The sequence below is a fragment of the Anolis carolinensis genome, unplaced genomic scaffold (assembly GCF_035594765.1).
Source record: "Anolis carolinensis isolate JA03-04 unplaced genomic scaffold, rAnoCar3.1.pri scaffold_8, whole genome shotgun sequence".
Classification (NCBI taxonomy): Eukaryota; Metazoa; Chordata; class Lepidosauria; order Squamata; family Dactyloidae; genus Anolis; species Anolis carolinensis.
In genome coordinates, this window is record NW_026943819.1 from 3869493 (window position 1) to 3882816 (window position 13324).

The 13324-nt window shown below is 44.4% G+C and overlaps 1 protein-coding gene across 1 annotated transcript in view; it reads left to right on the forward strand.

Annotated features, from left to right (window-relative positions):
• Window positions 1-3547: 3547 nt before the first annotated feature.
• Window positions 3548-13324, forward strand: part of abcg4 (ATP binding cassette subfamily G member 4) — a 47735-nt gene continuing 37958 nt past the window's right edge. The window contains exons 1-2 of the mRNA XM_062961150.1: window positions 3548-4221; window positions 8459-8690. Of these exons, the coding sequence (XP_062817220.1) occupies window positions 8462-8690 (229 nt within the window). The 5' untranslated portion in view covers window positions 3548-4221; window positions 8459-8461. The remainder of the gene's footprint in view (window positions 4222-8458; window positions 8691-13324) is intronic.

A 13324-nucleotide genomic window follows, 5' to 3' on the forward strand; every position in this document is an offset into this window, starting at 1 on the left:
CCCATCTGTGTCTCATTTGGTCCTTTGGAAGCTTGGCACGCCGGGCCCTGAACCCGTGGTTTTACTGGAACTGGAATCACATCATATATAGAGAGAGAAAGAAAGGAACCAAGGAAGGGTCATGCTTGGGTATGAAGAGGCAATAAAGTGGAATGAATACAAAAATTAAAAGTCTAGGAAGCCAAGGATAGTAAAGCTGGAAAGGAAAGCCAATGCAATATTTATCTCCAGTTTTTCATGCAAGGAGTTACGAAGCTTGTTATTATCGCCACAACTCTCCGAAGTAGATCTTCTCGGGGATTTCATTCCTTGCTACAAATCTCAGAATCTCTCCCAGCTATTTGGAGGGATTATGGGAGATATAGTTTTTTAAAAGGATTCTTTCCCAAGCTCTGGTTTTGTCCTTTTTCCAGATGGAAGCCATCAAAAGACTGTGCAGCTGTGCTTTCTTTTCTTTCCTCAATGGCTCTTCTGTGATAAGAGGAGGGAAAGACTTGGGAAAATACCGATTCATCCTCCCCGAATAATTTTGTGAATGAAGATGGATGAATGGAAAGTCAAAGCCTTATTTGGAGGAAAAATTGTTTGTTAGGTTGGACCCTTTCGATCCATGGGATTCACCAATGTTTTGACACCATTCAAGAAAATTGGAACAAAACAGAATATCAATAGTGTTTGGCATTCAAAGTTCGGTCCTACATTAATTCATTATCTCTCTTTTAAAGGGGAATTTATTTAGGTGTTGGTTTTATGCAGCTCTGAAGTTTCGGACACAAAACCAGAGGAAGGAATTCTTGACGGCAAAGCAGTTTGATGATGCAATGAACCATCTCCAAAGATTGGAAACTCTCCTTCTTTGCAAATTTTGGAAGGACATCGACAAGCTGGAGCAGGTCCAGGCGAATAGCTCTAGAAAGCAAGTCCTTGCAAGGAAAATTTGGAGAGCTGGGTCTGTTTCGCCCGGAGGAGAGAAAGCCATGAGGTGAGGTGAAGGCCATCTTTAAAGATCTGGAACAGATTTGTGGGCTTGTTTTCTGCAATTTCAGAGATTAAGATCTCAACCAATTCGCATCACAAGAAAGAGTACGTACCATTCATCTGCCAATTCTGTTTAATAAATAATAATAACTCCATCTTGTACTTTTGATAAATGAAGCAGAACACCTGGAGGTTTTTACGCAGAAGCTGGATGGACGTCTGTCAAGAGCGCTTTGATTGTGTTTCCCTGCCTGGCAGAATGAAGTTGGATGGACCCTTGAGGTCTCTTCCAGATCGAGGATTCTATGACTTATTAAATTCAATACTATTAAAATATAATGTAAACAACAATATTAAAATTGAGATTAGACCACTAGTGAAGCACATCCTCATAATCATCCATTGCATCCATTGCCTGTGCCGTTCATCTGACCTCATTGAGGACTAGCAACTTGGTGCCTGTTCTGCATTTAGATCTTGCTTATTGAATTCAGTATTATTAAAATACAGTGTAAACAACAATACTAAACTTGGGATTAGACCATAATGTAACTAGCAAAACACATTCTCATAATCATCCATTGCAACCTTTTTGGGCCTGTGCCGTGCATCTGACCTCGCTGAGGACTAGCAACTTGGTGGCTGATTCACATTTAGATCTTGCTTATTAAATTCAATGCTATTAAAATACAATGTAAAGAACAATACTAAAATTGAGATTAGACCAAAATGCAACTAGTGAAGCATATCCTCATAATCATCCATTGCAACCTTTTTGGGCCTGTGCCGTGCATCTGACATCGCTGAGGACTAGCAACTTGGTGGCTGATCCGCATTTAGATCTTGCTTATTAAATTCACTATTATTAAAATGCAATACAAAAATTGGGGTTAGACCATAATATAACTAGCGAAGCACATCATCGTAATCATCCATTGCAACCTTTTTGGGCCTGTGCCATGCATCCGACCTCGCTGAGGACTAGCAGCTTGTGAGCTGATTCGCATTTAGATCTTGCTTATTAAATTCAGCACTATTAAAATACAGTGTAAACAACTATACTAAAATGTGCCTCTAAATGTATATTTATATGGATGTTTTTAACTAGTGTTACTTATTTTAGTTGTAACTGTTTTTATATACTATATTACATTCAATACTATTAAAATACAATGTAAACAACAATACTAAAATTGGGATTAGACCAAAATGCAACTAGCAAAGCACATCCTCATAATCATCCATTGCAACCATTGCATCCATTGCCTGTGCCGTGCATCTGACCTCGCTGAGGACTAGCAACTTGGTGGCTGATCCGCATTTAGATCTTGCTTATTAAATTCAGTACTATTGAAATACAGTGTAAACAACAATACTAAAATTGGGATTAGACCAAAATGTTACTAGCAAAGCACATCCTCATAATCATCCATTGCATCCATTGCCTGTGCTGTGCATCTGACCTCACTGAGGACTAGCAACTTGGTGGCTGATCTGCATTTAGATCTTGCTTATTAAATTCAGTACTATTAAAATACAATACTAAAATTGGGATTATACCATAATATAACTAGCGAAGCACATCCTCGTAATCACCCATTGCAACCTTTTTGGGCCTGTGCTGTGCATCTGAACTAGCTGAGGACTAGCAACTTGGTGGCTGATCCGCATTTAGATCTTGCTTATTGAATTCAGTACTATTGAAATACAATGTAAACAACAATACTAAAATTGGGGTTAGACCATAATATACTAGCGAAGCACATCCTCGTGATCATCCATTGCAACCTTTTTGGGCCTGTGCTGTGCATCTGGCCTCGCTGAGGACTAGCAACTTGGTGGCTGATCCACATTTAAATATTGCTTATTAAATTCAGTACTATTAAAATGCAATACAAAAATTGGGGTTAGATCATAATATAACTAGTGAAGCACATCCTCGTAATCATCCATTGCAAGCTTTTTTAGGCCTGTCCTCACTGAGGACTAGCAACTTGATGACTGATCCGCATTTAGATCTTGCTTATTGAATTCAGTACTATTGAAATGCAATGTAAAGAACAATACTAAAATTGAGATTAGACCAAAATGTGACAAATGAAGCACATCGTCATAATCATCCATTGTATCCATTGCCTGTGCCGTGCATCTGATCTCGCTGAGGTCTAGCAACTTGGTGGCTGATCCGCATTTAGATCTTGCTTATTAAATTCAGTACTATTAAAATACAATACTAAAATTGGGGTTAGACCATAATATAACTAGCAAAGCACATCCTTGTAATCATCCATTGCAACCTTTTTGGGCCTGTGCCATGTATCTGACCTCACTGAGGACTAGCAACTTGGTGGCTGATCCAGCTGGGGATAAAGAACAAGGGCAACCACTGCATCCATTGCCTGTGCCGTGCATCTGACCTCACTGAGGACTAGCAACTTGGTGGCTGATCCAGCTGGGGATAAAGGGCAAGGAAGGGTTTTTGAAACTGGTCTGCGCCTTGCAGAAAACAGGGCGGACATTGCCGGCCGTGGCTTGGCTTGCTTCTCGTCCTCCTTTAAGAGGATAATCCGGCGGGCCCCTTTAAGGGAAGCTGCGATGAGGATGATGCCGGGCTGAGAAAGCAGAAACCTGGCCGGGAAGCCCAGCCCTCCCTTTCCCTGGTTTCCCCTCCCTTAATGCTTCTGTGACATTCAGCAAAGAAGAGAGAGAGATGATGATGATGATGAACCTGGAAGGAAGGGAGGAGAAAGAGCCTCTGAATGCAAGCAGATGGAAGAGAGGGAGCTGAGGAGAAGGAGGAGAAGAGAAAGGCCTTTTCTTTTCACCTAGGCATCCCTCCATCCTTAGACAACACACACACACACACACACACACCCCTGGCTTGCTTAGTGGCTGAAAGAATGGAAGCAGAATCAGTCTTTGCTGTGGCTCTTGCAAAAAGGACTTGAAGCAGCGGAGAAATCTGCAGTCTTTGGCAAAAAGAGGCCCGAAGTGGTCCATGCCCAGCATCCAATTTCCAGCATCCTTTCCTCTCTCTCTATCGGCATCCTTTGTCTCTTCTTCGCTGCGGCTCTGGAGAGCTTTGCAGAGCTGGTGCTTTGCTCCATATATTATTTTTTGCAACACGAAAACCTGGACACACCTATGTCCGCAGCTCGGGAGAAAGCAAAGGCTTCACTGAAAGAAGCAAGAGAGTCTCCTTGATTTTGCATCCAAGGAAAAGAAAGAAAAGCAGACACAGAGGTGAGTCTCTCAAGTCTTTGTTGCAAAGGGAGTTGTTTGTAAACACATGCCATTATGGTTTATAAAAGTACCGTAATCCCATGTTTGATCATTGATAATTGTTTATTATCAGGGATTGTTTGAGACAGAAATTAGCTCGTTTCCTTCTCAGGGTGAAGAAAGATGGGGAAAAAATGGATCAAGGTGAAACGGAGGGCCAATCTCTGTTTGGACAATTTGCACCCTTCCGATGTCTCCGATGCATCCAACTTTTTGGCATCTTCTTTGGGAAATTGATTGATTTATTGCCTCGGGATGCATCTGGGATTCAGCTCAATGGGGAGATGATCCAGGATGGAAAGCTTTGGCCTGGTCTCATCTCCGTTTCCTAAATTTTTCCCATCCTTCCCCGATTGTGCAAATGGGATTCGCCCAAGATTTAGGCAATTGCTATAGGTAAAGGTAAAGATTTCCCCCTGACATTAAGTCTAGGGGGTTGGTGTCATCTCCATCTCTAAGCCAAAGAGCCGGCGTTGTCCATAGACCCCTCCAAGATCATGTGGCTGGCATGACTGCATGGAACAGAAATGTTACCTTCCCATCAGAGCAGTACCTATTGATCTACTCACATTTGCATGTTTTCCAACTGCTAGGTTGGAAGAAACTGGGGCTAACAGCGGGAGCTCACCCTGCTCCCTGGATTCGAACCACCAGCAAGTTCAGCAGCTCAGCGGTTTAACCTGCTGTGCCACCAGAGGCACAGGGGGTTCTTTTTTTTTTCTTGAGAAACTGCAAGTTGTTTCTGGTGTGAGAGAATTGGCCATCTGCAAGGATGTTGCCCAGAGAACATTGCCCAGATGTTTTGGTGTTTTTACCATCCTTGTTGGAAGCTTCTCTCATGTCCCAGCATGGAGCTGGAGCTGACAGAGGGAGCTCATCCGTGCTCTCCCCAGGTGCTTTAGATAAATGATACCGTATATACTCGAGTATAAGCCGACCCAAATATAAGCCGAGGCACCTAGGAGGCTTCTCTTATGTCCCCGCATGGAGCTGGAGCTGACAGAGGGAGCTCATCTGCGCTCTCCCCAGGTGTTTTAGATAAATGATACCGTATATACTCGAGTATAAGCCGACCTGAATATAAGCCGGGGCACCTAGGAGGCTTCTCTTATGTCCCCGCATGGAGCTGGAGCTGACAGAGGGAGCTCATCCACGCTCTCCCCAGGTGCTTTAGATAAATGATACCGTATATACTCGAATATAAGCTGACCCGAATATAAGCCGAGGCACCTAGGAGGCTTCTCTTATGCCCTCGCATGGAGCTGGAGCTGACAGAGGGAGCTCATCCGCACTCTCCCCGGGTGCTTTAGATAAATGATACCGTATATACTCGAGTATAAGCCGACCCAAATATAAGCCGAGGCACCTAATTTTTACCACAAAAACTGGGAAAACTTATTGACTCGAGTATAAGACGAGGGTGGGAAATACAGCAGCTATTAGTAAATTTCAAAAATAAAAATTAATCATAAATTAATAAAATTACATTATTTGAGGCATCGGTAGGTTAAATGTTTGTGAATATTTATATAAAACTGTAATTTAATATAATAATAAGACTTTAATAAGATGAGACTGTCCAACTCTGATTACCTATCTACCCAAGTATAAGCTGACCCGAATATAAGCCGGCCAGGGCCCTCGCTCGAATATAAGCCGAGGGGAGCTTGTTCAGCCCTGAAAAAGGGCTGAAAAACTAGGCTTATACTCGAGTATATACAGTAATGGGTTCCAAAGGCAGGAAAAGAGATTAAACCTAACATTAGGAAGAACTTCCTGATGGTCTGAAAGTGGAAGTCCACTGGAGTCTCCATCTTTGGAGGCTTTTAAGCATAGGCTGGCTGGCCATCTGTTGGGAAGGCTTTGGTTGTGGCTTCATTCGATGACAGAAGGGGGTTGGGCTGGATGGACTTAGGGTTTGCTATGAGGACCCTTCCTCAGTAAATTCACGTATCATGATGAAGTTCTCGCCTTGGTTGGATTCACCTTGATTGAGAAGCACATCTACACTGCAGAATTTTAATGCAGTTTGACACCACTTTGAATGTGTTTTTCCTGCGTCTTGGTAGAATGGGGTTAGACTGGGTGGCCCATGAGGTCTCTTCCAACTCTAGGATTCTATAAGGGTCACAGCTCAGTGTTATGGAATCTTCTTACACTTCTTACAACTTGAACTGCATTGTTGTTGTTGTTGTTGTTGTTGTTGTTGTTTGTACCCTGCTTTTCTCTCTGGATGAGATTAGGTCCTAAAGTGTTCGTAATATCAAATGTTGAGGAGAAATTAGAGCTAAATCTAAAACAACACCTCCAAATAGAATTAAAACTACAGTAGAGTCTCGCTTATCCAACGTAAACGGGCCGGCAGAACGTTGGATAAGAGAATATGTTGGATAATAAAGAGAGATTAAGGAAAAGCCTTAGGTTATGATTTTACAAATTAAGTACCAAAACATCATGTTATACAACACATTTGACAGAAAAAGTAGTTCAATATGCAGTAATGCTACGTAGTAATTACTGTAGTTACGAATTTAGCACCAAAATATCACGATGTATTGAGAACATTGACTACAAAAATGTGTTGGATAATCCAGAACGTTGGATAAGCGAGTGTTAAGTGAGCCAAATTCAGTCTAATCAATGGATTGATTTGCTTCTGTCCCACTTTTTTTTAAAATCCCAGTATGGGAACCCAAATGCAAAATAACAATGTGCATTGGCTAATGGGACTATTTTGCATTGGCCAATGGGACTATTTAAAAAGTCGGTCTCCTTTCCTTTACTCCTTCCCTTTCTTTAGTCTTCCCTTCTTTTTCTCTCTTTCTCTCTCTCCTTCCTTCCTTCCTTCCTTCCTTCCTTCCTTCCTTCCTTCCTTCCTTCCTTCCTTCCTTCCTTCCTTCCTTCCTGTGATCCAGGTTAAAACCATTGCTTTCCATTGGATCCTATGGTTCTTCATCAAAGAGCCAGTGATCCAGGTTCAAACAATTGGGCAATGAAACAGGATGGGAAACTGTGATCAGGCCCGGCCCAACACGGCACGCTGGCCACGCCCCCGCGTTGGGCACCACCTTCCCAGGGGCGCTATTGAGCCCCTGGGAGGTGGGGCCACACCTGGCGGAGGCGGGGCCGTGTGACGCAAAGGCGGGGCCAGGTCTGGCCCCGCCTCCCGCGGGGCGCGCCATGGCGCAGCCAGGCCAGGACGCACCCCGCGGGAGGCGGGACCGGCCACCCCTCCCATGGCGCGTGCCCGCTGCAGCGGGAGTCCTTTCAGGCTGCGGCCTGGAAGAACTCCTGCCGCAGCTTGGCTGCGCCAGGGCGTGCCCCGCGGGAGGCAGGGCCACGTCTGGCCCCGCCTCCCGTGCTGCGCACCCTGGCCCCGTCTCCCACGCCGCCCGCGCCACGGGAGGCGTGGCCGCCCGGCGTGGGAGGCGTGGCCACCCGGCGTGGGAGGCGAGGTTAGGGCACGGGAGGCGGGGCCAGTCCTGGCCACGCCTGCTGCGGCGCAGGGGAGGGGGCGCAAAAAAATATTTGCGTACCCCTTTGAATTTCCTCGGGTCGGTCCTGACTGTGATGGTTCCCATTGCACCTGTTTTTTAGTTGTCAACATGGGAGTAAAATGGGATAAGAGGTAGGAGCTCTGAACAGGATTGTTTTCCCGTGTTTAGAGTTCCCACCTTTCATGACATTTCAGCCTCTTTTCAACCCCGGAACATGAGATAAGTTCTGTGCTTCTCGATGCTTGAAAAGAGGCCGAAGTGTCCTACCAGGGGGAAATTTCTCAATGTGATGAGGTCGATTGACGGAGTTCCCTCCTTTCAGGACATTTCAGCCTCTTTTCAACCCCGGAACATGGGATGAGTTCTGTGCTTCTCCTTGCTTGAAAAGAGGCCGAAGTGTCCTACCAGGGGGAAATTTCTCAATGTGATGAGGTCGATTGCCGGAGTTCCCTCCTTCCAGGACACTTCTGCCTCTTTCCAACCATGGAGGTCTATGCATGATGGCCAGAAATAGTTTAACTCATGTGATGAGTCCAGTGCTTCTTTGTGCTTGAAAAGAGGCTGAAGTGTCCTACGACTGGGAAATTTCTCAATGTGATAAAGTAGCTAGAGAACATGCAAAAGTAAATGCTGAAAAGGTGGAGGGCTGACCATAAGAGTCCTGATGGTTTCTCTGGCTCTTCTCCTTGTGGGTCTCACAGACGATGGCTGAGAAGAGCCTGGACCCCACCTGCGTCTCCATCGCCTTGGAGGACCCCGTCTGCAACTCGGGGGCCCAGGACGCCCCGCTTTTGACCACCCACTTGAAGAAGGTGGAGAACCACATCACGGACGCCCAGCGCTTCTCCCACCTCCCGAAACGCTCCGCCGTGGACATCGAGTTCGCCGACCTGTCCTACTCCGTCCGCGAAGGGTCCTGGTGGCGCAAGAGAGGTGAGTTTCCAACTCATGGTGAACCTATGGTGGGGGTTTTCTGGGAAGGATTTCTTCAGAAGAGCTTGGCCATTGCTTTCCTCAGGTCACTGAGTTTCCATGGCCAGGTAGGGATTTGAACTGATCTGTTGATAATGCACAAATATCTTTTTTCACATCTGCATTTGGTCTGGGCAATACTTTTTCTAAAGCACAAAATTTAAAGCTATGATATGCATGGGCTTTTTCATTAAAATGTAAATACAGTGAAGAGTCAGTGGATCCATTCCTTATGCGTGAACGATGTTCGTTTATCTTAGTTTTAAGGGGTCTGGTGGTTATTCCAATATATAACAGTAAACAAGGGCATTGTATTAGGTAAACAACATTATCAGTAGAACATGTTGTCAAATGTTGCAATGTGATATTAATTTTAAGTGTTGGATGGGAGTATATTTTACCCTTAAGCGATTGCTGACAACATTACATTTCTTGGGATTTTTACAAGAGTGTATATACACATACATTTTTGTTCAGGTAGGGATTTGAACCCTGGTCCTTAGAGTCGAAGCCCGATACCACAAAGATGTAAAAAAAACACTCAAATCATAGAGTTGGAAGAGACCCCAGAGGCCATCTAGTCCAATCCCATTCTGCCAGGTAGGAAATGCACAATCAGCACTCTCCCAACAGATGGCCACCCAGCCTCTGTTTAAAAGCTTCCAAGGAAGGAGCTTCTGCCGTACATGGAGGCAGAGAGTTCCACTGCTGAACAGCTCAGGACTTTCTTCCTAATGTTGGTTGGAATCTAGTTTCTTGTCATATGAACCATGGCTCCATTGAGTCCTAGCTTCCAGAGCAGCAGAAAACAAGCATGTTTTTAATCTCTATATATAAAAGGGTAATGAAATTTCGGCCTAGGACAAAACAACAAAACTACACATCCCAGAAACACTAAACTTGGCAGTACAACCCCTCATCCATGCCTCTACGTTCATACAACAAAAAGAAAAGAAAAATAAAGTCCTAATTAGAGGGAGAGGAATAATTGTTTTCATCCAATTGCTGCCAGTTAAAAGGCTAAGCTCCACCCACTTGACCTTCTAGCAACCCACTCAGCCCAGGGGACAGGCAGAGTTAGGCCTCACTTAGGCCTATAAAATACAGATTATCAGATTTGAACTGGATTATATGGCAGGGTAGACTCAAGGCCCTTCCACACAACTATATAACCCATTTATAGTCTTATATTATCTGCTTTGAACTGGATTATCTTGACTCCACACTGTCATATAATCCACTTCAGTGTGCAGTCGGACACAACTGGACTTAATGTCAGGAGAAAACCTTTACCCTTGACCTTAACTACCACCAATTCCTCAATACTTTATTTCCCATACCACCAGACTTCGCCACAGCAACGCGTGGCCGGGCACAGCTAGAGTTTGTATAATGTATTTTTACTGATTACTGTTAATGGTTTTAAACGTGTTGTTAATTTTATTCATCGTTAGGCATTGAATCTTGCTGGGTGTTGTAAGCTGCCTTGAGTCCCCTCGGGTGAGAAAGGCGGGGTAAAAATGTTGTAAATAAAATAAATAATAAATAAATCGCTCTTCCTTAGGACATCTTTTCAAATGTCCTCAGGAAGAACATCTCAAGGGTCCAGATCTGATCCATCCATGGCTGGTGGCTACACATACACACGTATGCCTATGTGCACGTGTTGTGCATGTTATATGTGCAAAGGAGACTTTGTTGGTGTCCCTTTCCAGCCGGAACGTAACGGAAGGGAACAACGGTCTCCAGAAACGTGACTAATGTCCCCGCTGAGCTGCCTTTGCTTCTGAGTCACAAGAACAGTCTGGCAAGGACGCATGTGCTTTCTTCCATATGAAATAAGGGACTTTAAGGTTTGGTTGAACAGGGCGGATACTAAGGAATCAAAAGCCACTGCGAAAATATTGCAGCAGAGAACCGTTCTGGCCTTTGGTGCTCCCCACCGTTCCTTCTTTTGTGCCGCTTTCCATTCTGAGTCCCACAATGTTTTGCAACTCTTTCCTACCCACTGAACATATGCATGGACCAGTCCAAGTATTTGTTTTTACTAGACTTAGTGAATGTATGGTAAATGCGAGGCCGTTGTGTTAAGGATTCAGGGCAAATTTCACCCGTTGTTTCACTTCTGGCTAAAAGCAGGCTATTCTTCTCTAGTTGTAGGGAATACCAAGTAGGTGCATTTTTAATAGACTTAGCTTGGCTCTGCTGGGTAAGGCTGCTGGGATTTGTAGTAATCCAATATCTGGAAAAGCTACGCAATTGCCACCTGCATTGTAGTAGGAGCTGAATGGCATTTCGGAGGGCTGTAGCCCTGATCTAACGAAGGGACAGAAACCGTATTGCTATCCAAGTATTGTTGGGCTACAACTCCCATCAGGAGCAAAGCTAATGATAGGGAATGGTGGGAGTTGCAGTCCAGCAAGATCTAGAGGACAACATAATTCTTACTGCGCAATCTAGTCAATGGATTGCTACTTAATTTTCAGCTTACTCAACTTTTCCATAACAATGTATTGGTTTTGGTTCCACTCGGTTCTTTCATCCAAAGTTGGTTCCTTCTCGGTGATTCGAATGGGATTTACATTAAAGTCCACCCAATAGTGTTGCCTTCGTTCCCCCAAAAAGCAGGGACTTCTTTCTGATGGAAGAACCAAGTATCGAAGCCGGGCGGCAAACTTCCTTCTAGCTGAGCTCGCTTCTTCAATGTGCGGGCTCTGCAAGGCAAGCAGGAGGAGGCTGAACCTCTCTCTGGCACTTTCAAAAGTTGGTAGAATTGGAAGACTTTCTCCCACCTCCTGATGCAGAGACATCAAGGTGAATGCTGTTTTCCTGTAGTTCAACTTGGCCCGGAGCTTTTCAGACTTTCACTTCCTACATCCTCCTAAAAGTGTGGAAAGCAAGCATTATTGAGTACGGCAGAACAGGAAGCAAAGAGTCATGCTGCTCTGTTCTTCCACCATTAATATCAGCAGACAAAAAACCAGTACAAGAAAACCGCACTACAAACTAGAGCTGACAGCTGGCACAACAAAACATTGCATGGAAAGTTCCTTGACAAAATTGAAGGAAAAACTGATTAAGGAGAAGACCTGGCTCTGGCTCACGAATGGGACCCTGAAGAAGGAGACAGAAGGCCTGATCCTTGCAGCCCAGGAGCAAGACATCAGGACAAAGACAATTCAGGCCAAGATCGAAAAATCAGCTGATGACCCAAAATGCAGACTGTGCAAGGAAACCGATGAAACCATGGATCATATCCTCAGCTGCTGTAAGAAAATTGCACAGACAGACTACAAACAGAGGCACAACTATGTGGCCCAAATGATCCATTGGAACTTATGCCTCAAGTATCACCTCCCAGCAGTAAGAAACTAGTGGGATCACAAACCTGCAAAAGTCTTGGAAAATGAGCATGCAAAGATACTGTGGGACTTCCGAATCCAGACTGACAAAGTTCTGGAACACAACACACCAGACATCACAGTTGTGGAAAAGAAAAAGGTTTGGATCATTGATGTCGCCACCCCAGGTGACAGTCGCATTGACGAAAAACAACAGGAAAAACTCAGCCGCTCTCAGGACCTCAAGAATGAACTTCAGAGACTCTGGCAGAAACCAGTGCAGGTGGTCTCAGTGGTGATGGGCACACTGGGTGTTGTGCCAAAAGATCTCAGCCGGCATTTGGAAACTATAGACATTGACAAAATTACGATCTGCCAACTGCAAAAGGCCACCCGACTGGGATCTGCACGCGTCATCCAAAAATACATCAAACAGTCCTAGACACTTGGGAAGTGTTCAACTTGTGATTTTGTGAAACGAAATCCAGCATGTCTATCTCGTTTGCTGTGTTATACAATATAATAATAATAATAACAGTAATAATAATAATAATAATAATAATAATAATAATAATAATAATAATAATAATAAATTTCGTATAATATAATAATAATAATAATAAGTTTCAAACTGCAGGAAAAGATATTCAATTGAAACATTAGGAAGAAATCCCTGATGGTAAGAGCTGTTTAGCGGTGTCTGCTTTCTTGGAGTGCGGTGGAGGTTTTCAAACATGGACTGGATGGCCATCTGTTGGGATTGTTTTGATTGGGTATTCCTTCATGGTAGAATAGGATTGGACTGGATGGCCTTTGGGGTCCCTTCCAACTTGGTGCAGAGATGGGAGAAATGGACAGCGCATGGAAGAAATATATAGATGGATGGAGTTTGGCTTATTCTTTAGGCTACGGAAGCCGCTTATTTCTCCGCTCTTAGCCTTCATTTCCTAGATCCCGGGGAAGCCCTAAGGTTCAACTGGGGATTTCCTGCAAAGACAGGTGTGTCTCACCTGGTCTTGGTTCACAGAATGAGGATATGAATGATTTTCATGTCCAGATGGAATGGACAATGTGACAGGAGATGGATTTCCTGGCAAAAGGCTGTCTGGCTGCACGTAGGATGTGCACCGAGTCCAACGTTATTGATCCATCGAGCCCAGAAACAGTCTGGAGAGGGATAGTAGAGTCAAGGTTTGCTGTGATGTATCGATTAGCCAAGATGACGGCATCGCCTGCCATTCACCTTGCTGCCTC